This window comes from Apteryx rowi, unplaced genomic scaffold, assembly GCF_003343035.1.
Source record: "Apteryx rowi isolate R43461 unplaced genomic scaffold, aptRow1 scaffold_364, whole genome shotgun sequence".
NCBI classification, from domain to species: domain Eukaryota; kingdom Metazoa; phylum Chordata; class Aves; order Apterygiformes; family Apterygidae; genus Apteryx; species Apteryx rowi.
The window spans coordinates 553634-576442 of NW_020450130.1; the positions used below are offsets into that span (position 1 = coordinate 553634).

The 22809-nt window shown below is 52.8% G+C and overlaps 1 protein-coding gene across 3 annotated transcripts in view; it reads left to right on the plus strand.

Annotated features, from left to right (window-relative positions):
* Window positions 1-5308: 5308 nt before the first annotated feature.
* PAX5 (paired box 5) overlaps window positions 5309-22809 on the plus strand; it is a 185620-nt gene continuing 168119 nt past the window's right edge. For all 3 annotated transcript variants that reach the window (XM_026073256.1, XM_026073257.1, XM_026073258.1), the window contains exons 1-3: window positions 5309-5429; window positions 16633-16798; window positions 21326-21523. In XM_026073256.1, coding sequence (XP_025929041.1) covers window positions 5384-5429; window positions 16633-16798; window positions 21326-21523 — 410 coding nt within the window. In that variant the 5' untranslated portion in view covers window positions 5309-5383. The remainder of the gene's footprint in view (window positions 5430-16632; window positions 16799-21325; window positions 21524-22809) is intronic.

A 22809-nucleotide genomic window follows, 5' to 3' on the forward strand; every position in this document is an offset into this window, starting at 1 on the left:
GATCACAATTAGATTATGCTGTCAAAGAGCTCTCAACTTTTTAGGACAGCCCATCTAATAATCTAATTATTAGATTAGCAAGCCCTTTTAAATTGCTTTAGTCTAATTAGCATACCCATCTCAGAGTTCAGTTTTATTTCTGGGAGCATACTGGGTCACAATCACCACCACATCTCCCATATTTTGAATTCAAAATGAAAGGAGGAAGAGAGGAAAAACAGACTATGCTACTGCAGAGCAGACACGGGTATTTTTAAAAAAAAAAAAGAAAGGCAGTAAAACCCACCCTTTATTTCTGCTGAGACTGAGGGACAGATCATCATTTCTAGCATCCCTCCCCAGATTTGGTATTGATGTGTTTTACAGGAAGGTAAGCAAAATTCAAATAACTTTAAACCTGGAACAGGGCTCTGGATGTTCCCAAGGAACCCCTCTGCCTCTGCCATCTTCAAAAAGCATGATTAATCACTTCTCAGGAAGGTAGGCTGCTCAGGGATCAAAGCAGGCTGGTAACTGGGAAGGAGAGGCTATGCAAATATGTTGTTCTAGATGTTCCTAGTAGTTTTGCTATGATCTGATAAAATGGACCCTGTACAGTAGCAGGGTTTGCTGTGCACTTGCAAGCATTTGAGGGGGGTTGTTTTTTGTCCTTTCACTTCCTGATTTCTGCAACGGGGTAAAAAAGATGAAAGATTAGGCCTGGTTTAAGATCCGCTGGTCATTCAACAGAAGGAAGGGCACAAAAACTCTCCCTGGGAGATTCCAAAAAGAGTGTCGGATTTCTGCTGCAACACAATTATCTTCACTCCTCTTTACCTGCCTGTTCCTGCTTTCAGAAAGCACAACAAAACTGTGTGAAAAATATTCCAGGAAGTGCTGGGGCCAGGGGAGGGTGGAGGAAGCAAGATATCTTTCATCACACCCTTGTGCTTTGGGRATTTCTTCACCCCCCTGCGTTTTGGGGACTGATCCCTGCTGGCCAGACAGCGGGAGATGTGTGTGGGGAGGAGTGTGGGCACGGCTACCTCCCAGCTGCAGCTATGGCTTTCCAGTGGCCTGGATCGTGAGCGTCCTTTTCCTAACAGCTTTCAATCGCTGATCTGACTTCATGCTAAAGTGGAAGTTTTATTTCTGGGAATAGCAGTATGCTGGAGGCATTTTTAAAGGATCATTCATAGTAACACTTTCTCTAGTGACAATTTCTTTCGTAGACATTTAAGACTTGGTTACATCAAAAAGTATTGCTTCTATGTAGGAATATTTCGATTAGCAGGCTGCTTTTTTTCTGGGCATGTGAGGGTGTGGGGAGAGATTTATTACGCAGAGACTTAAAGAATACCCTTTCTCCAGCACGTGGGAGGCACTTGCTGGCACGCGTGTCCTGGGACGCGCCTGGAAATGCGTGGGGCTAAGTCGGTGTAGGCGTGTGCGGGATGGTGCGCGGCGCCGGGCACTGCCGCTCCGCTCTGCGCAGAGCGGCCGCTGGGGCTACCGCGGCTGCGGAAGCCTGTCCCGCGCCTGGCGCAGCCCCGAGGCCACGCTGCTCTCCTTGCGGGCCCCTTTCTCGTGCGATTCTCTCGGACCACTTGCAGTTCCCTCTCACCTGCCTCTCCCGACGAGCGCCTGAGCCCTGTTCCCCAGGGACGCACCCGTGCACGGTGGCAGTGGCAAGTCCCTGCAGCCAGGCGGACGCTGGCTCATTTTAAACGCGGCACCTGCAGAGGCCCCAACCCCTCCTTCCTCACGCCTCTCTCCGGCTGCTCTGACCAGGGAAACAGCGGGTATGGAGCGAGACAAGAACGAGGGACGGCAGGAGGCTGCACAAGTCTGCGCGCATTTTATTTTTTAAGAGCGTTTGCGTTGCGCGGTCTCAGCGCCAAGTAGGACCCCGAGCAGCACCCTGGGGGAACTGGGGTAGGCCTCGGTTTCGCCAGCCACGCTGGTACGGCTGCAGCGCAGTGCAGTGCAGTGCCTTGGAAACAGGAGGTGGCCTTGGCCTTGGGAGGGCTCACAGCTCCGGGCAGAGCGATCCTCGGGGTCCCCGGACCCAGCTCCCAGGCACGAGCCGGGGCTCCGGGCCCTGTTGGTGCCCAGCGGGGGCTCCAGGGACCGACGGCACAGTGGGCACAGACACGCGGGGTGCGTCCAGGGGCGCAGCCCAACTCAGCAGCGCCCTCGGCTCCGCACGTGCGTGTGCGGGCGAGCGACGGCGCAGAGGTGCGCACGACCCTGGCCTGCTGATACGCGCGGGCGCGCAGTCCGCAGACCCACGGGCGCCGCGGTGCGCACCCACGTCGGCGCCGTGCGCGTTTTCGCAGCCACTCGCCACCCTGCGCACACATGCAGAGCCGCCCCGCCGCCGCCGTCCGCAGCGCCGTCGGCCTCCCCGCCGCTGCCCGGGATGCACTCTGCTGGCACCGACTTCCCGAGCCCGGAACCTTCGCGCTTCTTTTTGGGGCTAAGGAGACCGGACAGCCTCCGCTTCCGGGATGGGAGAGGAGGCGGGGAGCCCGATAGCTTTTATTACCTGCTTACAATAAAGTGTTTTCCCTTCAACCTTCCAGCGTGGGATCACAGAAATCCTCCCGGGCTCCTCATTGTTCCCGGGGCTTGAGGGTGGCTTGTTCAGGCTCAGGGATAAGAGAGGAGAGGATTTGGGGGAGGGGGATTATTACTATTTATTTCTCAGTGATTTATTTAGGGCTTTTTCTCCCCAGGGCCGAGCCGTTGGGAAAGACCAAGCCGAATTGCGCACGTTCAAACGGCGGTTCGCATTTCGGGGCGAGCTGGCGGCAAGCTGGGCTCGGGCCGCCTGGCTATTTTTATGTAAGCAAATGAGAGCGGAGAAACGTTGGTGAAAAGGGAAGTAACAGAGCGAGAGGCAGGAACCGGCTGCCCTCTCGCTGCGTTTGTCGCAGGATCGAGCAAGGCGGCCAGAAACCTCCTTGCCCTGTGGGGTCTCTAGCCCCCGCCCCTACGTGTAGACCCGTCTAGGGGAGCGGGTCCTCCAGAGGCGTAGACGTCCGAAAATGAAGGAGTGGAGGGGCGGGGAGGAGAGAAAAGGGACGTTTTGAAAATACGGTCGTGTCAATTTCTGCTCCACGGAGGCGTCTAGGTTCGAGGAAGGAGAGGCAGGAGCTGCCGGGGCTGCGCGGCTCTGCCGCTGCAGGGACGACAGGGAGTCCTTCACCGGCAGGGTTGCTTGGGAAGGGCGCGCTCCGGCCTCGTTTCCCCGAATCCGAGCACGTCTTTCGTCCTCCAGCGATGCCTGGCGTCAGCGGGACGTGGGTTATTTATTTGTCCTGTCTTTTTTGGAGACGCTTCCAGCTGCTCCCACCGCCAGGAGAGCTGAGCCCTGTCTGGGCAGCGTTTTTCCTAAATGCCGGTTAAACTATTTCTTCCCGGATCAGTCTCTACCAACGACTGACAATGAACTAACTCGGGCGCGGGGTTGAGGAGGGAGCGGGGAGGGTTTGCGGACAGCAGGGATCTCCTGGTCCTTTTCGTTTTATGTGGTCTCCTTTGTCCGGTGTTTTTGAAGACAGAGGTGATTCCCTCTCCCCTCCCCTCTTCTATAAACGCGGTCACATCCAGGGCTGAAGGAGTCACCTTTTAGTTACAATCGAGCCTGGCGTGAGTTTAGCCCGCTAAGAAACGCTGTCCCTCTCTGCACCCCCGGAGAGCGGAGTTAGTACCAAGGCTCGGCTTTTCTTTTTTCTCCCCCCCCCCCCCCCTTTACGCACAAAAGAGGCTGGAGAGAAGATCCCGCTCCCCTCGCGCTGCCAGCCCTGGGGCAGCCACTGCTCTCCAGCCGGGGACAAAAATAAGTTAGGTGTAGAGAGAGACCAAGTTCAGCATCGAGGGCCGGGGGTGGCGGCGGCGCCTGGGGAACTGGTCGATCTCGGGCAAACAGAGATCTTCCCGAACAGCTGAGGTGGGTTGTAACGAGGAAGGAGATTAAAAGCTATCAGCTTTTCTCGCCAATAATTTTATTTAATTTTTCAAAATTTTCCCTTCGAAAGGGACCTTCGGCCTTTCTGGGCGGCGGTACGGAAGGCCTCTGTGTGTGGGTGTAGGAGTGTGTGTGTGTGTGTGTGTGTGTGTGTGTCTGCATGCAGGCATCCGCGTGTCCTGTGTGCGGGCGCGTGTATGTGTGCCCCCCCACCCCCCCCAATAAAAGGTGCAAGAACCACGCTGTGGAAATAAAAACACAGGGAAGATTTTTAGGGCGGCTTGAAGGCACGGCCCCTCGCACGGCCCGATTGTACGGGGAATGCCCTGGAGCTTAAATTTTTTTTCGGAAAGGAAATGCCATTACTTTTTTCCCGAGTCACTCTGCTGAAAAATAAATCTCGCAGCGATCACGACTTCGTGAATTCGCTCCCCTCGTTTTTATCTGGGCCTCTGAGGCCTAGAAGACTGGGCCCGACGGTCTGCAGACAGGTACGAGCATTGCTGCTCGGATTTATCCTGGAGTCACCGTGCAAACGCGAGGTGCAAGGGGAGTCTGGGCGAATCTCCTCTGTACCAGGAAAAAACAAACAAACAGACAAAAAACCCTCTCCAACACGTGCATTTAACGGTTTGTTCGCATCCTGTTCTGCCGAGCAAGCGGTCTTGGTTCGGTTCGGTCTGATTTAAACGCTGTTCTCAAGCGAGGAGGTGAAATGAAGAGCAGGGATATTTAGTGCGACGCCGTTTGGGATATTTCTCTTCTCCCCAGATTATGGGCAAGAAAAGCCCCGTTTTGTCCCTGGACGCGCGCAGCCCCTCGCGCCGTGCAGGAAGGGAGTGGGGGGCACAGTGACTGCCCGAGGCGTGAACCCCGGTGTCTCTTGCCCACTCAGAGAAGGGGAAGTTGGTTTTGCAGAAAATTTGGCCATAGACTTTGCCTGGCTGGTGGCAGTAAAATCAGGGCTGTTTCTGCCTTCGCCTCGCCACCGCTGCTCTGCGAAGAGCTAAAGTAATACTTGAGAGGCAGTTGGTTGCGAACAAACTTTGATTCCTTCTACAACAGATGTCAGAGTTTTCTTGGGTTTTGGCTGCGTCTGGGGACATCTTGTGATGTTTTAGAGAACAGGACATGATCTCACATGGCGAGAAGCTCTTTAGTTTCTTAATCATTTCACGGTTCCTTCAGAGGCTTTTTTCCACCTAAAACGTTTAGTTTCAGCTCAGTGATCAGCTGCAAAAGCTCGGCGGGGAGCGGAAGAGTTGAATTATTCCAACCTGCGAGGAGCCAAGAAAAGAAAAGAAAAGAAAAGAAAAGAAAAGAAAAGAAAAGAAAAGAAAAGAAAAGAAAAGAGAAAAAAAGAAAATCCAACAACAACACAAAGTGGAAACTTTTTTCTCTGTCCATTTCACCAAGTCCTGAAAAATCAGAATGGAATTAGAGAAAACCTACGCGACTCCCAGGACTGGCCGAACAGGTAGGACTCGGGCACTGGGGGACTGCGAGCCGCTGTGAAGAAGCTTTCCGTGCCCGCAGAGTGGTCGGTGTTACCCTCCGCGGCGCCGTGCCTATGGCTGCGCCCGCGTTTGCGGGGCTCCCGGGCCGGGGGCGTGCTCGGCCCCGCGCTGTCCGCGCGGTGGCGGCGCACGGCTGGGGCTGGGGCCGCGGCCTGTGTCACGCGTGGGCCGTGGCGAGACACTGGGCCCGCGCGATGTGGCAGGGCAGGCCGTGGTGTGAGGCGGGCGCTGCTGGGACGGGGATACGGAGGTTTCGGCGGAAAACGAATGCTCCTTTTCTGAGCGCCGAGGTGTTTGCGTGCCCTGCGGGCTGCGGTGTTTGCTCGGCGGCGTGCCTTTTGTTCCTTCAAAGGGGGATTATCAAGACCAACTGTTTCCCATGCAAAAGTCAACACTGAACGCGCGGCTTTGGCAGCCCTCGGCGGCGGCATGTGTGGAGGTGTCCGCCGGTCATTTGGAAATGATTTGCTTTTCGTGCGGGGTGTCGAACATGCCTGCCCGCAGCCCGGCACGGCGCTGCGACACAGGTCGACCCGGGGCTCTCACTCCTCGGCAGGAGCGGGGCTTTGGCACTGCAGGTCATCAGCCGGAGCGGGCTTGAGGTGAGGCCGGCAGCCACGGCCGTCCCTGGACTCGTTTGTGTCCGGGAGTGGCTGGGGAGAGCCTATATTTGTGCAGACGTGCCCTGACGAGCTGTGTATAAAGAATGTAATTTCGAAGCGATCGATGGGGCCTTTTATTAGTTAAATCGCCTGAATAATCGTTTAATCGATAAAGCATTTCATTGCTTCTAGCTGCAGGCCCTGCATGGTGCGGGGAAGGCCGAAGCACGGGAGGGAGGAGGGGGGCCAAAGCGGGCGGGGGGGGGGGCGCTGGGCTTAGCTGCACGGGCCTCCCCTCTCGCTGCATGCTTCCCTGGCCCAAGCTTTGCCCAGCTCTGCCTGGGGGCTTGCAGCCAGCCCGGGTAAGAGGGCTGCCAAAGCCTGTCCTGCCGCTCCATGCTGACTTGGGAGACCTCTGCGCGCTCCCGCAGGGCGCAGGCAGGCCGGGAAGCCGGCGGGCTGGAAGTGCAGGGGGGCCGGAAGGCTACGGGAGCGCCCAGATCCTGCGGTTGCAAACGTCGCTGCAACATTTCTGCAGAGGTGGCTGAGTTGGCAGAGGGGGGCTTTCAGCCTCCCCCCTCCTCCCCCGCCCCGTACTACCGTAGGGGAGGAGGAGGAGGAAGGGAGGGGTGCCGGGCCGCGTCCCAGCCCATGCCCAGCCCACGCTCTCCCGTCCTCCGCGCAGGCAGCCAGAGCTCCTTTCCTCTCTCCGCATCCCCAGAGCCCCCCGCCCCCGACCTCCCCAACCCCAGCCGGCCCCAGCGATTCTGAGCCGAGGGTGGCAGTGCTAAAGGAGACGCTTCTCCCCGCAGCACTGACTCGGGAGGCGACCTCTGCCATTGCAACCTCCCGCACGGCACGCGTGGGCTCCGCGCCCGCGGCGAAGCTGCCGGTGCTTGGTGGCCGCCCATTTGCGGCCGGCCCCACGTTTTCCTTCAGCTCGTTGGCGCACGGAGAAAGGCATAAGTTCTAAACAGAGAAAAGCCCCTCGCTGTCCTTTGGTCCCAGCCTGGCCCATAGCGGACCTGCTCCCTGTCCCTTCCCTTGTATCGTTTCAGACAATGTTGCGGGTGAGTATGAGCCCAGTTTTTCTCCCCGGTTGCCTGAATTCCTTCTCCTGGAGCAGCCCACCACCAGCTCTGACCTCTGCAGCTTCCTTTCGTGAGGCAGCATGGAGAGAAGCTGGAAAGGCTCAGATATGAAGCTTTTTTTTTTCTTTTTTCTTTTTTCCTTTTCCCCTTTTCTTCTTTCTTTCTTTCTTTCTTTCTTTCTTTCTTTCTTTCTTTCTTTCTTTCTTTCTTTTTTATATCGTACATTGGCACAAGACTCTTACAAAGCGTCTCCCCTTTTTTAAATTTTTTCCAGCCTTGGGCATATAGATCTGCATGTGCGTGAGATTACACTGTGTGCAGAGCTATGGCAGAGGCTGGAGTCCCTCTGTTATCCCGCACCTGCTGTTCCCACTACGAAGTCCTGCCGGGGTCTGGTCCCCTCAGGGCAAGACACCCCTCCCTGGGAAGGGCAGGCATGGGCTAGCTCCCCCAACCTCCCCGGGGCCGCGCCGTTTAGGAGTCCTCTGCCTGCTCCTGGCGGTTTTGCTTTCCCCCTCGGGGAAGTTTTGATTTCAACGAAAATTCCCCCCGCGGTCAGCCGTCCTGACCGACCGTCGGCGATTACAGCAGGCGGCGGTGCCCTGGCGCGGCGGGCGTTCCCTCCACCCCATGCAAGGGTGGGATGATAGCGAGGGGGCCCTTCGGCCCGGCTACCCCCCTCCCCCCGCTTGCCGCGGAGCGGGGGCACGAAGCTGACCTGAGCGGTGCAGTTCCCTCAGACCCCCCTCGGACCACAAACGCCTCGGGCAGCGGCAGGTCCAAGTTGCGGTGGGTGTTTGTTCCCTAGGTTTCACGCCCAGCCCCAGTAAACCTCGAAGTGGTGCAAGCTGCTGGCATGGAGAGAGGGAGTGGGAGCGGAATGGGGGTGACCCACAAACTACTCTATCAACTTTGTGGCCGAGGAATTCAGAGCAGTTGTTGGAGCCCCTGAGATCGCGCTAGCGCGAAGCAGGCTGCGTGATCCTGTTGTTTTCAGTGCAAAAGAAGAAATCCATAAAAACAAAAAACAAAAAACAAAAAAGCCAATTCCCCCAAACTTAGCCCCAGAGGCCTTATATTGCATAGCCTGCATCTGGCTCAGGGCTTCTCCTAATCCCCGACTCGCCTTCTGCAGGTCTGTGCCCCCCTGCCCGTGGTGCCTGCATCGCTACTTGCAGCAGTGTGCCGGTGAGAGTGCCCTGCCGGCGCTGCAGGCCCCGGGGCAGAATATCCCGCTGGGCGACGGCGGCTGCGCGCTCCTCCGCGGACCCCGGCGCAACGGCAGGGGCGCGGGCGGATCCGCAGAGCAGCGGGGTCCGGAGAAACCTGCCCAAGTCTCGTCGTGCGGCCGGCGGGAGCCCGGCGGGCAAAACTCCCTCTGCTGTCAAATTCACACGGCTGCAGCGGGCTGAGCGCGGAGGGGGACGGCCGGGGGATAGCCGGGGGAGACGGGGGCCGCGGTGAGGTCGGGCAGCTCCCGGCCTCCGCCGAAGCGAGTGCCCCGAGCCAGCGGCGTGGGAGAGGCGGGTTGAGGCCGGCCGGGCAGCGGCAGTGCGAGTGGGAGCCGGCAGCAGGGGTGGGCTAGCACAGGAGGCCAGCGCAGGTCAGGGGCACAGGGGCCGATTGCCTTCCCCCGTGGGGAATTTGGCTTCGACCCTTTAGCGGGGTCTGCCCTGCACATGCCTGCCCCGCTCACCCATAGGCCGAGCTGGAGTCTGCAATATATTGCCCCGGTAAGCAGCGGATCTCCTGCCAGCCCCGAAGGAAAACTCGGGCCGCCGGGCTACCTTCCGCAGGCACTATTCCCATCGCCTCCCTGAGATCTGGCTACCGGCGAGGAGGACGGAAGGGGCCCGGGGTGACTTCAAGTGCCAGCCTGTCTGCAGGGTAGGGAGAAGGGCAGTTGGCCAGCTCCTGGATCCCACCGGCCACGCCGAGTGGGACCCAAGGAGCGGCAGCATCGCCACAAACTCGGCTCGAGGAATGTGTCTGTCTTTTCCGGCCCTCGGAGCCCCTGGCCTTGCGCGCCTGCCCCTTTCGGCTGCGATCTCTCCTGCTGAGGGTCGCGGCTTTGGCCAGAGCCGCGCGGAAAAGGTTTTCCTCTTCGGTAGGCCGGAGCGAATCTCGCCTTTTGTCCCGTTGCCACCTGCAGCCCCCACCCCTCCAGCGCAGCCCTCGTTCCGCGCAAAAATACGCCTGCCCTCGCGGCGGGACCCGCCGCCCCGTGTCCCCGTGCCATATCCATCAGCGACAACTCGCGCGGGGCACACCTCTGGCCGCCCACGGGCGTGGGAGCGGGGGCGCGGCCGCGCGCGGGGGTGCGCCGGGGCGCGGTGGCAGAGCGGAGCGGGGCCCCCCCGCGGAGATGCACCGCCCCCGCTCCCTCCCCGGSGCCGCCGAGCACCCCCCGCCCGCGCACGGCGGCGCCTCCCGCCCCGGCCCGCTCCACCAAGGCGGGCCACGCCCCTCCACCCCCATTGGCTGAGAGCTGGCTAATGGCCTCGGGCCCCGCCCGGCAGCCAATGCGGGGCGCCGGCAACTTTACTTTTGCGATTGGCCCCGAGGCGGGTGAGTGACGGCCGGGTGGTGGCAGCCCCCCCGCCCCCGGCTCCGCCGCCGCTGTCCACATGCGCCGGTCCTGAAAGCTCGTCCCGGGCGCTCCTCGCTCCGCGATGGGAGCGCCGTAGCCGCAGGGCGCGGGCAGCTCCGGCCGGGAGCAGAGCGGGGAGCCACGCCGCGACCCCGCGGCCAGGGGCTCCCGGAGCAGCAGGTGTGGAGCCCCTCTCCTCCCCTCCTCCCCTGACCCCCGCACCATCCCGCCCTCCTTCCCCCCCCCTCCCTGCACTCCCCTCCGCCCACCACAGCACCCCTCAGCCCCGCCGTGGGCAGGCAGCGCGCCCGGGGCGCACCGCCCGAGCCAGGCCCTTGGCAGCCCGGCCGAGGGTGCCGGGCGTGGGGAGGAAGGGCGAGCACGGGGGAGCAATCAGCCTGTCCGTCGCCCGGCTCGAGCAGCTGCCGCCGCCACAGCGAGAGGGAGAGCTGGAGGCGATGGGCGCGCCGCACTTGCGCCCAAAGTTTGACGGAGCCAGCTAGCCGGCGGCGCTCGTGGCGCGCTCGCCGCTCGCCGCTCGCCCCCGTTGGGCTGCGAGGCTAGGAGAACCCCGCCAGAACTCCCTCCCTGCTCCCGCCTCCCCTCTCTGCACACACCTTCTTCCCCCTCATACACCCACCCACCGCCTCTTCCCTCGGCCACCCTGCCCGGCTCGCCAAGTTCCTTCCAACTTCTGCAGCGCAGAGAGACCGGGGGGAGGTGGCACATGCGGACAGCGCCGATCTCCCTCCGGGACTGAGAAGCGTGAGCCTTTCACCCGCTCTTCCGCCGACACTTTTCTCTCTCGGACACCGACGCAAACCGAGCCACCCGGGGCTGCCCCGGCTGCTTCCGCCTCCAGCACAAAGAGCTGTCGGGGCGCGCTGCCTCCTCGAGCCGGGACGAACCGCGGGTGTCGCTTCCCTCCGGATTGCACCGCACTGGGCTGCCCGCCCCTCCTCACCCGCGCACTCGCTGGTCGTCGGCTGAGCACCGCGTCGGAGCCGGGAGGCGGGTGCCTAGCGGGGTCTGCGGTGACACAGCTCCATGGCGGTCTGACACCAGCTCCAGGGAGGGGGGGGAGGGAAAGAGCCGCCCGAAGGGAGTGAAGCCAAGCCCGGCAGGCGGCGAGCCGGCCTGTGGTGCCGGGCGGAAGACGGCGGCCGTACCTGGTCTCCTACCTTGCGGAATAACCGGACATTGCAAGTTGCGAACGAGGATCTGAGCTTGGTCAACGGTGTCGGATACCTCCATCCTAAGTTTGGTTTCCTCGGGCCCCCTCCCCTAAACCCCGAAACTCGAGCGCTGCCGTCGAATCGAGATCCACTCTGCCAAGCTGCCCGCTCCGGCTTCGGACCGCTCCGATGGAAATACACTGTAAGCACGACCCGTTTGCAGCAATGCATAGTAAGTAGGCTGCTAGTTCAACTTCTCTGACACGGTAGGGCCGAGCCAGGCCGAGCGCGTTTGCGAACGGGAGCCGCCGGGTCGCGTTTCTCTGCTCGCCCGGCGCTCCGGGGTCGCGGGGCTGGAGGCACCAGGCGAACGGCGGCGCCGGTCGCCGCTTCTGCCGCTCCTGCCGCCTCGGGCTTCGGGAGCCCCTCTCCGGGAGCCAGGCCGAGGCGCCGGCCGCAGCCGCACCGACAGGGGATCCGGGCGCCCGTCCGGACTCAAACGAAATCCCGGGCTTCCGCCGGGCTCGAGGCTCGACGCATGTTTGGACAGTCGTCTCCCACTCCGGCAACCCTTCCTTTCTGGCGCAGAAAGTCGGTGGATGCTTAGGCTACTTTCCCCCTTTCTGACCTGCCGGTGTCTCTTTCTGTTTTAGGTATTTTTGTTAGAGGAACAGAAAACGGGCTAGAGAATGCTACAGGCAGTTTTTTTTTTTTCTGAGAACTTCTGTCCCGTTAGAGGAATGAGCCTATGAAAAAAATATATGTATACACATATATGTGTGTGTATGTGTGAACAAACACACACACACATTCATACATATATATATATATATAATATACGTATAATATAGGTATGTTTCTAAAGCAATTTCTGCAAAAAAGCCTCTCTGTATTTCTGACGAATAGAAAAGTTTGCTATGCCTTACTCTCACTATATTCCAACATTTTGATATATGTTAATTAAAAACCAAAAAGCAGAGAAATAAAAACCCGTCGGACACAAAACGGGGCTTAAGGGGAGATTTTGTTAACCGTCTAAAGAAGGGCATAATAATTCCTTTGCAACCTTTGCATCAGAAAGTGCGGGAGAGACCAAACGGATAGCAGAACTGGTTAAGTTAACAGATCGTGTGGAATGGGCTTGCCCGAGATTTGTTGTGCTTGAGAGGTCGGGGGAAGACTTATCCATTAGCACAGTGTTATGTGAAATGACATCTTCTCTCACGGTGAGTTAAACGCTGCATTACGGCGAGAGATTGCGAGGAAATTTAAGGTAGAACTAATCTCATTTCCTGGTGCACCGCAGCCCTTTTAGCTAAAATAGATTTGTTTGCAAAATAAACCATCCAGTGCTAGGGCTAGAACTCTCTCTCTCTCTCTCTCTCTCTCCCTCTTTACTTCTCCCTGTTTATCTGCCTATTTCTCTCTCTCTCTGTTCGTCATATAATTTTGGAGACGATGTACAGTCGGTCAGTGCAGACGGGATGGTAGTCGGTGACTCGATTCGACCGCGTGGAAGATACACTTTCGCTTCCACGGAAATACACCGTTTTAGAGCTGCGATTCTTTCTCCCCTTAGTTGAATCAAATCAATTAATTTTTAAAAAGACAACTTTACGGGCGAAAAAAAATCTGTCTTTGATCTTGGGGAAAAAACTCACAAGCCCCATCTCCAAAGGAACCATTATCAACTGAGTGCATTTTTGGGAGGTGTGAGCCAAACGGATCGTGACGCTTTCAAACCTGGTGTGCAAGGAGGGCAGGTTTGCCTAATTTGACTGAACATCAGAAGTTGGAGAAACCACTAAGGGAGAGGCTCTTTCCATTAACCAAAGTCACGGAAAATCGATATCTTCTGCAGGAATTTCTGGGGAAAGAAAGGGCAAGGAAAAAAAAAAAACCCACTACCTGCGCTCTGATCACCTAGCTGTTCCTGAAAATACGTTAATACCAATCGCTGCCAAACCATCTCCGGACCTGCTTCTCCCTACCGGGAGAGAGAGAGAGAGTTAAAAACAAAAAAAACAAAAAAACCCACACTCCACATAATGCCCTAAAAGCGGAGACTGGGACCCGGGCGAACCACACCGGTTTCCCTTGGCTAAGGGGAGCGAAGCTCCTTGGTTGTGCTCCCGTAGGGATCCTGTGCTCCTCTATCTCTGCCTGGTGGAGATGGAGGGTTCTGCCCGGGCGCCGGCGTTTAGACAGGGTGGGGGGCTCAGGAGCGGGAGCTCAGCTCCTGCTCCGGCCGTGGCAGGCCCCCATGGTTTCTCCATACTCCTCAGAGCGAGAGGCCAGAAACCGCCGACCCAAGCACGGACTCGCTTCATCGCCTTGTGATTTTGCTGGCAGAGAAGCCAGAGCCTTACAGGTGGGAAGATCCACGAATATACACAGCCCGCCCGTCTGCCTGTTTCCCGTCCCGTGCCTCGGGCGGCCGGGTCGGTCCCCTGCGCTCCTCGTCGGCGGGCTGAGACGGGCAGGCGGGCTGGAGGGCGCCGCACCTCTCCGCGGCGATGTTCGCGGCGAGCGTGAGTTCTGTCTGTCCCTCCACGCCGAGGTCTCTTCCCTCCCCCGCTCCCTTCCTGGCGGCCTCTATCGCCACTTCTTCCTTCGCAAAAATTTCGCTTCCTATAACTTTTCGTTGGTCACCGCGACGGAGACGGCTTAAGGGGTACCATCGTGTCCTTTCTCCGCCGGGGACTCCCCCTTGTCCCCTCTGCTGAAAGAACCCCTCGAGTGTCGTCTCCCATCCCCGATTCCTATTGGACGCTGGTATTTTGGGAGGCCGAGAGCCAGAAGGCTGGGGCTGGGAGAGAGGGGAGAGGCGAAAGATGAGCAGAGCAGGTGCGGGCAGCGGTAGCGTAGGGCAAAAGAGAGAAGAAAGGGAGCAGCGCATCGGCTGCCATGGCTCAGGGAGGGCAGGGCAGGTGGGGGCTGAGCGCCTAGAGCAGGGGCTGGCGCTGTGGGCTGCGCCGGGCAGCCCATAGCCTTGTGTAGCAGGCATGAGAAGAGGGGGAAACGGGCTTTTTCCTACAGAAGAGGTGCGGAGAAACCCACCACACCTGATCGCACTCCCCACCTCCCCCTGGGGCCCAGGATAGAAGGACGCGCGCGGATCACGGCTCCCTTCGCCTGGGGTCCGGGAGAGGTACAGCCCCGAGAGAGGGGCCCGTGGGCATTGCTGCCCACGGTGGCACTCGGGGTGCGGGCGCGCGTGGGCGGGGGAGCTGGAATTGCGGCTCTTGGCGCACTGGCACGGTCCGCGCCCGTTTGCGCCTCCGCGTGCCCCCGGGCACGCACGCCGCCACACACCCTGCCTGGTGTTGCCCCCTATATAGAGCCCTCTAAGTTCCCCTCCGCTCCCAGCCCGTCTTGGCACTGGGGCTGGCAGATTGGCTGTCCGCCAGGAGGGCGACCTGGCCGGGAAACCCTTCCCGGAGGGTCATTCCCGCCGTGTCCCCGGGGCCGCACTTTCCCACGGGCCGGCGCGGGGACAGGCGTGTCTCCGCTCAGCCGGGCCCTCGTGGACGGTGGGCAAGGCACTGTGTTCCCGCAAACAGCTCCTCAGGAGAGAAACTTCCCTGCGCCGAGCGGTGCGGGACGACCGGCCGCCTCGACTGTCCTCGCAGCCCGGAGAGGCCAGGGGAGGGCTAACTCGGGGCGCTGCTAAAAAGGGGGAGGCCTTGGACTCAGCCCCGGCAGGGTGCGGAGCTCGGCGGAGGGGCCTGCCAGGGATCCTCCGCAGCCCCGGACCCCGGCACCATCCGGTGTCCCCCGGTCCGGGGCGCGGCGTCAGCGCCCGAGCCTCCGCGCCGACCCGCGGGCGGCGGGGCCAGGAGCTCCCACTCTCCGCTCCCCGCTCCCGGAGAGGGAGCCGCAGCCGGGCGGCCCGGGAGCCTTTGTTTCCTTCCCCGACTGGGCTCGGGAGCGGAGCGTCCTTTTCAGGCCCCGCTGGGGCCGGGGTGTCTGGTTAGGAGCGGAGACTCAGCTCTGTCCCCGAAGGAAATGTATTTCATTTTTTTTCTTTTTCTTTTTTCTTTTTCTTTTTTCTTTTTCTTTTTCTTTCGCTTTCTTGCTTTCTTCTCTCAACCTCTCCTTCTTTCCTCGCTTCTTTCTTTCTTTCCTTCCTTTTCTTCCTTTCTTCTCGACTTCCACCTTCCCTTCCCCTTCTCTCACTGTAAAATAAAAGCCCTACAGAATGTTGTCGTTCATATTAAACGCACTGTTCATGATTTAATATAATTAAAGCTGCTAATGGGTGAAAAGCCCGAGGTCTTGTTCACTCCAGCTTTGTGGGAATGGTCCTGTGTTTTTAGTATTAATCACTCGTAGAGTTTCTTTTCCCTCTCTGGCCTTAAAATCATTTCAGCACACGGAGGAGCGCTGTATTTTACCTTTGCATTACCAGGTTCTGCCTTTGAAAAGTGCAGCCCCCAGCTACGCTTGGTGTGCTCAGAACAAACTTGTGTTTGCAGGACAGACGCCTTGAAAATTATGCCTTGCTGCTGGGAAAGGTCCGCTCCTAAAACTGATAAAAGGCTTTATCTTGCAGGCTTTAAGTGGCTTTAGCAATCAAATATTTAATGTGGATTCAGTTTTAGAAGGTGTTTACAAAGTTTGACAACAGTTTATCAATGGTGAAATGACCGCATTTAAATAAAAATGGCTGTATATAATCTTTTTTTTTGAACATTGAGGCATTTGACTTGTCAGCTTATTCTGTACAGTTCAAGTCCTGTGTAAACAGAGAGATTTTCCTTATTATTTTTGTTACAGTGTTGCCATCTACGCTGCCTGCCCCTATTGCTTGTTTTCAATTTCTCTGCTCCTCTGCAATCTAAGTAGTTTGGATGATTAACAACATGATGGTTAATTATATTTTCTCATATGCTACATGGGATTATTACATGTTCATTGGTTTTACACAGTTTCACTACTATTCATCTGACTGGGTCCCATTTCCCACCAGATATATGATTCACCTTGCTAAAGGTGAACAGTGCAAATCTGCTAGAAAAAGAATAATATATTGGGCTTGGCTGAGTGTTCACATTTCATTTGTGGGATCGTAATATCTGCCAAGACTGCTGTAAATTGTGAGAGAAGAAATCATTCTCTGTTTTTTGCTCTTGATTAAGTCAAGTCATTTGGAAAAAAAAAAATGCTTATTTAAATTCAGGCAACCCCTTTTCTGCTTAGATATGTATAGATGTACACAGAGCGATCAACCAGCTTTGTTTTTCCTTGACTTCCTGGTCAGAACTGATGAAAAGCCTCTTCTCCACTTAGGCAGCCACCAGGCCTGCCTAGGGAGTCCTTACTCAGGCAAAATTGGTCATTGCATTTGAAAGGAACATGGTCCATGTCTGGCAGATCTGGACATAAACCTGTGGTTTCAAATGGTCATTTTTCAAACAAGGGGACCAAATTGCCTTCAAGCAGGAGGCACTTCTTCAGTGAGTAGCATTGCAGCAGTGCGAAATTTCAATCAATCAGAAGAGAGCACGGCCCTGATTCCCTCCATTCTTGTGATTTCAACAGTGCATGGGAAAAAAAAACTAGAGAATTATCAGAATCTTGGAGGAGTGAGCCCCAGTACTGGAGAATACTGTGACTAAATAGGATTGCTGTGAAGAAATGTCATCCAACTATCACAGAGCTGTTTTTTTCTGCCCTTTTCCCCCTTCCCCTGTGTGTTTCAGGACATGGAGGAGTGAATCAGTTAGGGGGTGTTTTTGTGAATGGTCGCCCCCTTCCAGATGTTGTTCGCCAAAGGATCGTCGAACTTGCCCACCAAGGGGTCAGGCCTTGTGACATCTCCAGGCAGCTGCGGGTCAGCCATGGTTGTGTCAGCAAAATACTTGGCAGGTAAAGGGAGAACAACAAATCTTTCTATGTCTATATATATATATTTAAAAAAAAAATCAATGCCTGTCCCTGACTCACAGGCTGTAAAACAAGGGATAAATCAAACAGAGAATAATAAAAATCTTAGGAAATCAGTCCAGCCATGATGCAGTGTTCCTTGCCATTTATTTCCTCATGATTTTTATATGCTTGACATGAGAAGAAAGTGCAACTATTTATACATTTATTTCAGCCCTTTCACAATTTCTCACAGATAATTCCAAAGCAAAGTACAAAACGCCACATGTAGTGTATTTGGTATATATGTGATATATATCCTGCATCTGTCTGTTCTGAACAAATAGAGAAATCTGTGACTCATCTTCAGTAAAATGAAAAAAATGAAGTTATGAACCATACACTGAAAGCAACTCCTTCTGCTTTCTGAAGAACATCTTCTTTTAGCATATTATATCATTAGGTATTGTACGAGCATTGTCATGCGTTCATTTACACTGGCTATTTTGAAATTTGTCCTGCTGTTTTATTTGATTTTATTTTTTTACTCTTGTGATGGAATGCACCCTTAATTAAAACACATAATGCAATAATTAATTATTAACTGTCTTAAATTTGGCTATTTTGAAAGTAGTCATCTGCTTGGATAGGAACTGCTCAAAGCAGTAGAGGAACAACAAATTAAGCTCTGAATTCCAGACATTTCCTGATTTCTTATTAAAATTTTGAATTAGATTCAGACAAAAAATATAATTTTCGCTTCTTTGTATCTTGTGGACAAAACTGAACATCATTTGTTTAAATTACTTTATTAAAATGCTTTGAAATTCAAGTCCATGCTTAAGCATGTCATATTAAGAAAAAAATTTTATTACGATATTTTTTCTTGATAGTTTGAAAAAGCCTATTCCTCAAATATTTACCAAACTTCAACACCACAATTCATTTTTAACTAGCTTTTTTATCAATCATAGTACAATTGTAAAGACTAGTAGAGCAGATACTCATGTAGTAGCACGCACAGGACCTTCCCTGGATTAGCAGCATTTATGATCTTCCACTTGGCAAAGTCGTAGGACCTTTTTGTAGACCTTGGCATTCTTCACCCTATAGCTCACGAACCCTGTTATCTCTGACCATCTGAACTGGCAAACAGCTTCTCTACAGTCCTGGACAGTGTGCTTTTAGAAAGCCATGTGAACCAGTGTTACGCTGGGCATCCCTGCTTTTTCTCTTATGCCTAGTTGTACAGAGATGCAGCCTCTGGAAGCTATGGGCGTTCCTCCTGATTTTACATTGGGGTAGGTTTAAGGACACTGATGTCTTTACTCTTTTTAAGAGAAAAACTTTTCATATGTTTTATTTGAGACCTGCCTGTCCATCACAGGCTATTTCATTCTGTTATACCTTTGTGTCTGCTCTCAGTACAGGCTCCTAATCCCCAAAGTGACTATTAATAATTCTGTCTGTGACACCCTCCACTGCAGCAGACTTACCAACAATTCCTATCAGGACCAATGTAAAGCTAAGAAACAGACAGTTTATCTACCTCACAGTGAAATGTCCAGCAGTTTTACTTTTGCTATTTTGAATAGATTTATCGTTAGATATATTTGCACTATGGAGCTAAAAGTGAAGCTCAAGAGTGTTGTCATTTAAATTGTCAACAATAAATAAGAATTTTATAGTTCATTATTTTCATAACTAATAATTACAGTGCGTAAAATGTCACTGTAATTGGAGCTCTGCGTGTGTGTGTATTTGAAAAACAGAACTAGGAATTCTTATGAAAAATCCTTACATTTGAAATTTTATGGTTAAAATCTTTCAATCTACTAGTCTTTAATGCAGCCTTAAAACCAACTAAATGATGGCCCATTGCAGGCTGTATCAGCCAGGCCAAAGGTAGAGAACTGTCTGGTTGCCATCACTGTCTCATAGGAGAGTACTGCAGGGATGCCCACTCTTCACTTGCATTGACAGCTTGCTGGGACTAAAAGGCCTGGACCTAGTTTTCATAAAATGAATCAAATTGCAACTGAGCCTGTCTTTAAAATGGAGCTGGGAGTCAGAGATTGTAGCTTTTTGTAGCCTGTAGTTGCTTTGGGCTGCTCCCCAAGTTAAATGTCAGGGTGAATAGGAAAGGGGTTGCTGTATGTTTCACTAGGCATTAACTGTCCCATGTCACACACAAGCTCTCCTGGTGTCCCAGGGAAAAGGTGCAGCACCTTCCTATTTGCTATGAATATTTTGATTAAAGTGTATAGACTTTTGCTGGGCTCAGATCAGTAAGGGTGTGTGGGTATGTGCCTGATTAGTGGTTAGAAGATTTGGGAATGAAGGTCTTGCTCTCCAGAGTTCACCAAGGGCTTTCATTTCTTGGTTGCACTCATGTTTCATTAAGCTGACACAGCTGAGTGATTTCTGCAAGCTGACACTGTGGATCCTTAGTGAGCTAGTACCAGGCAGTACAATCCTTCTGTACCTTTGGAGGTCCAGGCCTTTGCCTTCACTGCTTACCAAACCTTAGCAGAGTCAGCCATGAGAAACAGGGTCTTGTTTGTTCAGTTAGTGCTTTCCAAGCCTGTTAGTAGCTGATTTTCTTATCAGCTGGATTATCCTGCATTGACAGGAAAGTGAGCCAAGGGGCAACATGTTGAGGTGCAGAGAGGCAGTGCCAGAGAAAAACGCAAAGGAATGCTTGTAAAATCTGCTGGTTTTGACTGAAGCTAAGAAAATGACAACTTTTTGTTTGAGTAGCATTCACTGTATTTTATAACCTTCTTCTATACCCTTCCTCAAAGGAGAGATACCACCAGCAAAGCTTAGGAGACCAGGGATGCAAGGTTATAGCAGGTTTGTGGTGCAAGCTTGCCATAATTTTATTATGGCCTCAGGAAACATAGCATGGGAGGAGCAAAATTTTACCACCATGCCCTGTGGCTCATTTCTAGGCTGAGTTTAGGGAAACAAGAAGGTTTAATCCATCTTTGACACTTTGCACTTTCCATTAATTGGCTCCATGGAGACAAGTAGAGAAGAGTCCAGATCTGCATCCAGAGTGTCTGAAAACATGTACCAACAACATGGTGTCACTTTCTTTAAAGGGATTTTAGGCCCTGCACACAGTGGTCTCCCAGAAAGATTAAAAAACAGTAACCTGGCAGAAATTTGATAAACATGGTAACATATTGTAGTGAGACAGACTTCAGCTTCAAAGCTTGTTTGTGTTCTCCTCACACTGGAAAGATTGTGGAATTAAAAAAAAAAATCCTGTAATATGGATGTCAAGTAGCTGCAGAGAAATTATATTAATAAACAAGCTTATGCTTTTATTTGGGAGTCTTTTCTAAGCTCCTTGCTAGAAACTTGGATACTGAGTAATCAATGGACATGTTTAAGCTATTAAAAGAATACAGCTAGCCAGGTCTCTCTGGTTTAAATGTTCATGAAGTCCAAATGTGTTCTATATGGAAAGGACTTGCTAGATAGGGGCGGTTAGGGAGGAAGGTACTTGTCTTGCTGCAGGTAGGTACAGGGTTTATTTTTCATCTGCTTGTAAAAATTCACAAGATACAAAAAAGTGCAGGGCCAGAAGAATGTCCTTGTGTGCTGCACTCCCTGAAATCTCAGAATTGGAGGAGCATGATTTCTTTTCGGTCCTCAGTGGATATGGTATGACTTCTGTTTTCAACAGCATTTTCAAGGCTTTATTTATTAAAAGAGGGAAATCAGTTGAGCTGGGGATCTCAGCTGGAATGTGTTGCTGCAATTCTACCAAAAATAGTTGCACTTGCCTGATTACATGAGCAAGAAATCTGGCAGACTGTCTTAGGTTTTAGTCAGTTTAGGGGTCCAGTCGTATCATCTTTCCTGGCACGACATCAGTAGAACTGCTTGTGTGTGTAAAGATCATGTATGTGAGAAAGGATTGTAGGACCAACCAAATAAACCATCCCCCAAATCAGAAGTAGCCCTCCGAGACCTAAAAAGTTCCCTCTCCCTAAGAAATTGTGATTGAAACAATATCTCATATTAAAACCATAATTTGGAAAAAGTTATGTTGACATATTTATTTTGAAGGTGCAAATACTGTATGTAGCCTTCATTCTGCTATGAAGTGATAATAAGCCATATATGTGAATTATGGAGAATTTCTTCTACAGAAGAGTCCACTGCAAAAAAATGGACTTTGGTGTGATTTGTTTCTATTATTGCCAGGAGCGCTGATTAATAACACACATTTTCAGTTAATTTTGGATCCCAGCATGCCCTTTAATCTGTCATTGTTTCTATTGTCTTGCTGTTACAGAAAAATATATATTCTATCCTGAGGCCCAATTCCAATTACTATAAGTTAATCTATTAGGTGATAAAGCATGACATAGGCAGAAAATGTGTATGTGAAAGTGAAGATGTATCAGGATTTTTCAGGGATTGGTTACCTTGAAATTGTGTTCTCTATAAATCTCAAAGCATGTTCTCTGTCCTTTTGTGATAACTGAAGCTTTGTTTTGGATCTTGTCCCAGGTATTACGAAACTGGTAGTATTAAGCCTGGAGTGATTGGAGGATCAAAACCAAAGGTCGCCACACCCAAAGTTGTTGAAAAAATTGCAGAGTACAAACGCCAAAATCCTACCATGTTTGCGTGGGAGATCAGGGATAGACTTCTAGCCGAGCGAGTGTGTGACAATGACACCGTGCCCAGCGTCAGCTCAATTAATAGGTAAAAACTTGCACATGCTTGGGAAAGGACTTCCCTAGGAAGTGTTGGCACTTAATCTTCATTTGTTAATGGAACTGGATGTTTGGGGTTGTCTTCAAGAAATGCAGTTTGCATGTGTTTTTGTAATGTGTTTGGGGTTTGGGAGTAGCCATGAGCTCACCTCAGTAGTGAAAGCATCACAAATTATAAGCAGTTCCTAGGAGTGGGCAGATTCTACTCTCAGCCTTTGCTTCTTTCCCATTTTTTCCTGTTCTCCAGTCTGGGACTTCTAGTCTTTTCTGGTAAAGATCCTGGATTATTTGAGGTCTCAGTATTGGACTGAAACCTGGATTGAGTAGGGATTCCATGGGAAGTTTTTTATCTAGGGGGGAAAGCTGAGACTTCAAATATTGGAGCTAGTGGTGACGTAGAAAAAGGCTGGAGTCCAGGTGTCTGGAGAAGTGGATCAAAAACAGATCTCAGGGTAGCACTGCTGTCTTCCTGCCATCTACTCAATATTACTGAAGTTGATCCAGAATCATGTGAACTGGTGTTTGGTACCATTTACTACGAATATAAATAGTGGAATTTGGTCAGTAGCTTCCAAGTGCTCCAGTCATCTGCTTGTTAAATGGATATACTTAAGTGACTTTGAATTACTTTTGTAAAGAAGCAGGAGAATCTCATTTGGAGCCTCAACCCTGCATTTGGGAGATTTGCCCTGACTTTCCCAGGCAGGCCTGGTTCACATAGAAGCCTGTGATTACATTAGTTTCTTTCAGTGTTCTATCTACTTCCATCTCAGTTAAACTATTTAAGAAGACCAAATTCACTCTCTTGATGGCATGTGTACAAGTTCACATCACAGGCCAAATGATTTCCAATGCTGGTGTTGAAAAATGTACCGTGAAATATTCTGTTATGCCTCCAACCCTCCCAGGCTGATAATAAGTGCTAAATATTTGGAAGGCTGGGTGCTCAGACAGCCTCTTGCACACCCATCCCCCCTGACAAGCAGTGTCCTTTCCTTTCTCTCAGGAGTATTCTCTATACAGGGCTTCAATCTCACCAGTCTGGTGGGATGGTTTTCACTTGTGCCATTTCATGTAAGTCTTTTGAATGCAACTATGCCGTCCAATCTGTGTCTGTGGACATGAAATAAACTGAGGTAATATTATTTTATTGGCTATCCCAACCAGATTTGCATGAATGGAATTGCCACTTGAATAGCAGGAGAGACTTCCACAGTGTTAGCTAAGAATACTGGCTCTATCTCGCCAAACTGAATGAGGAGTCATACATTTGCA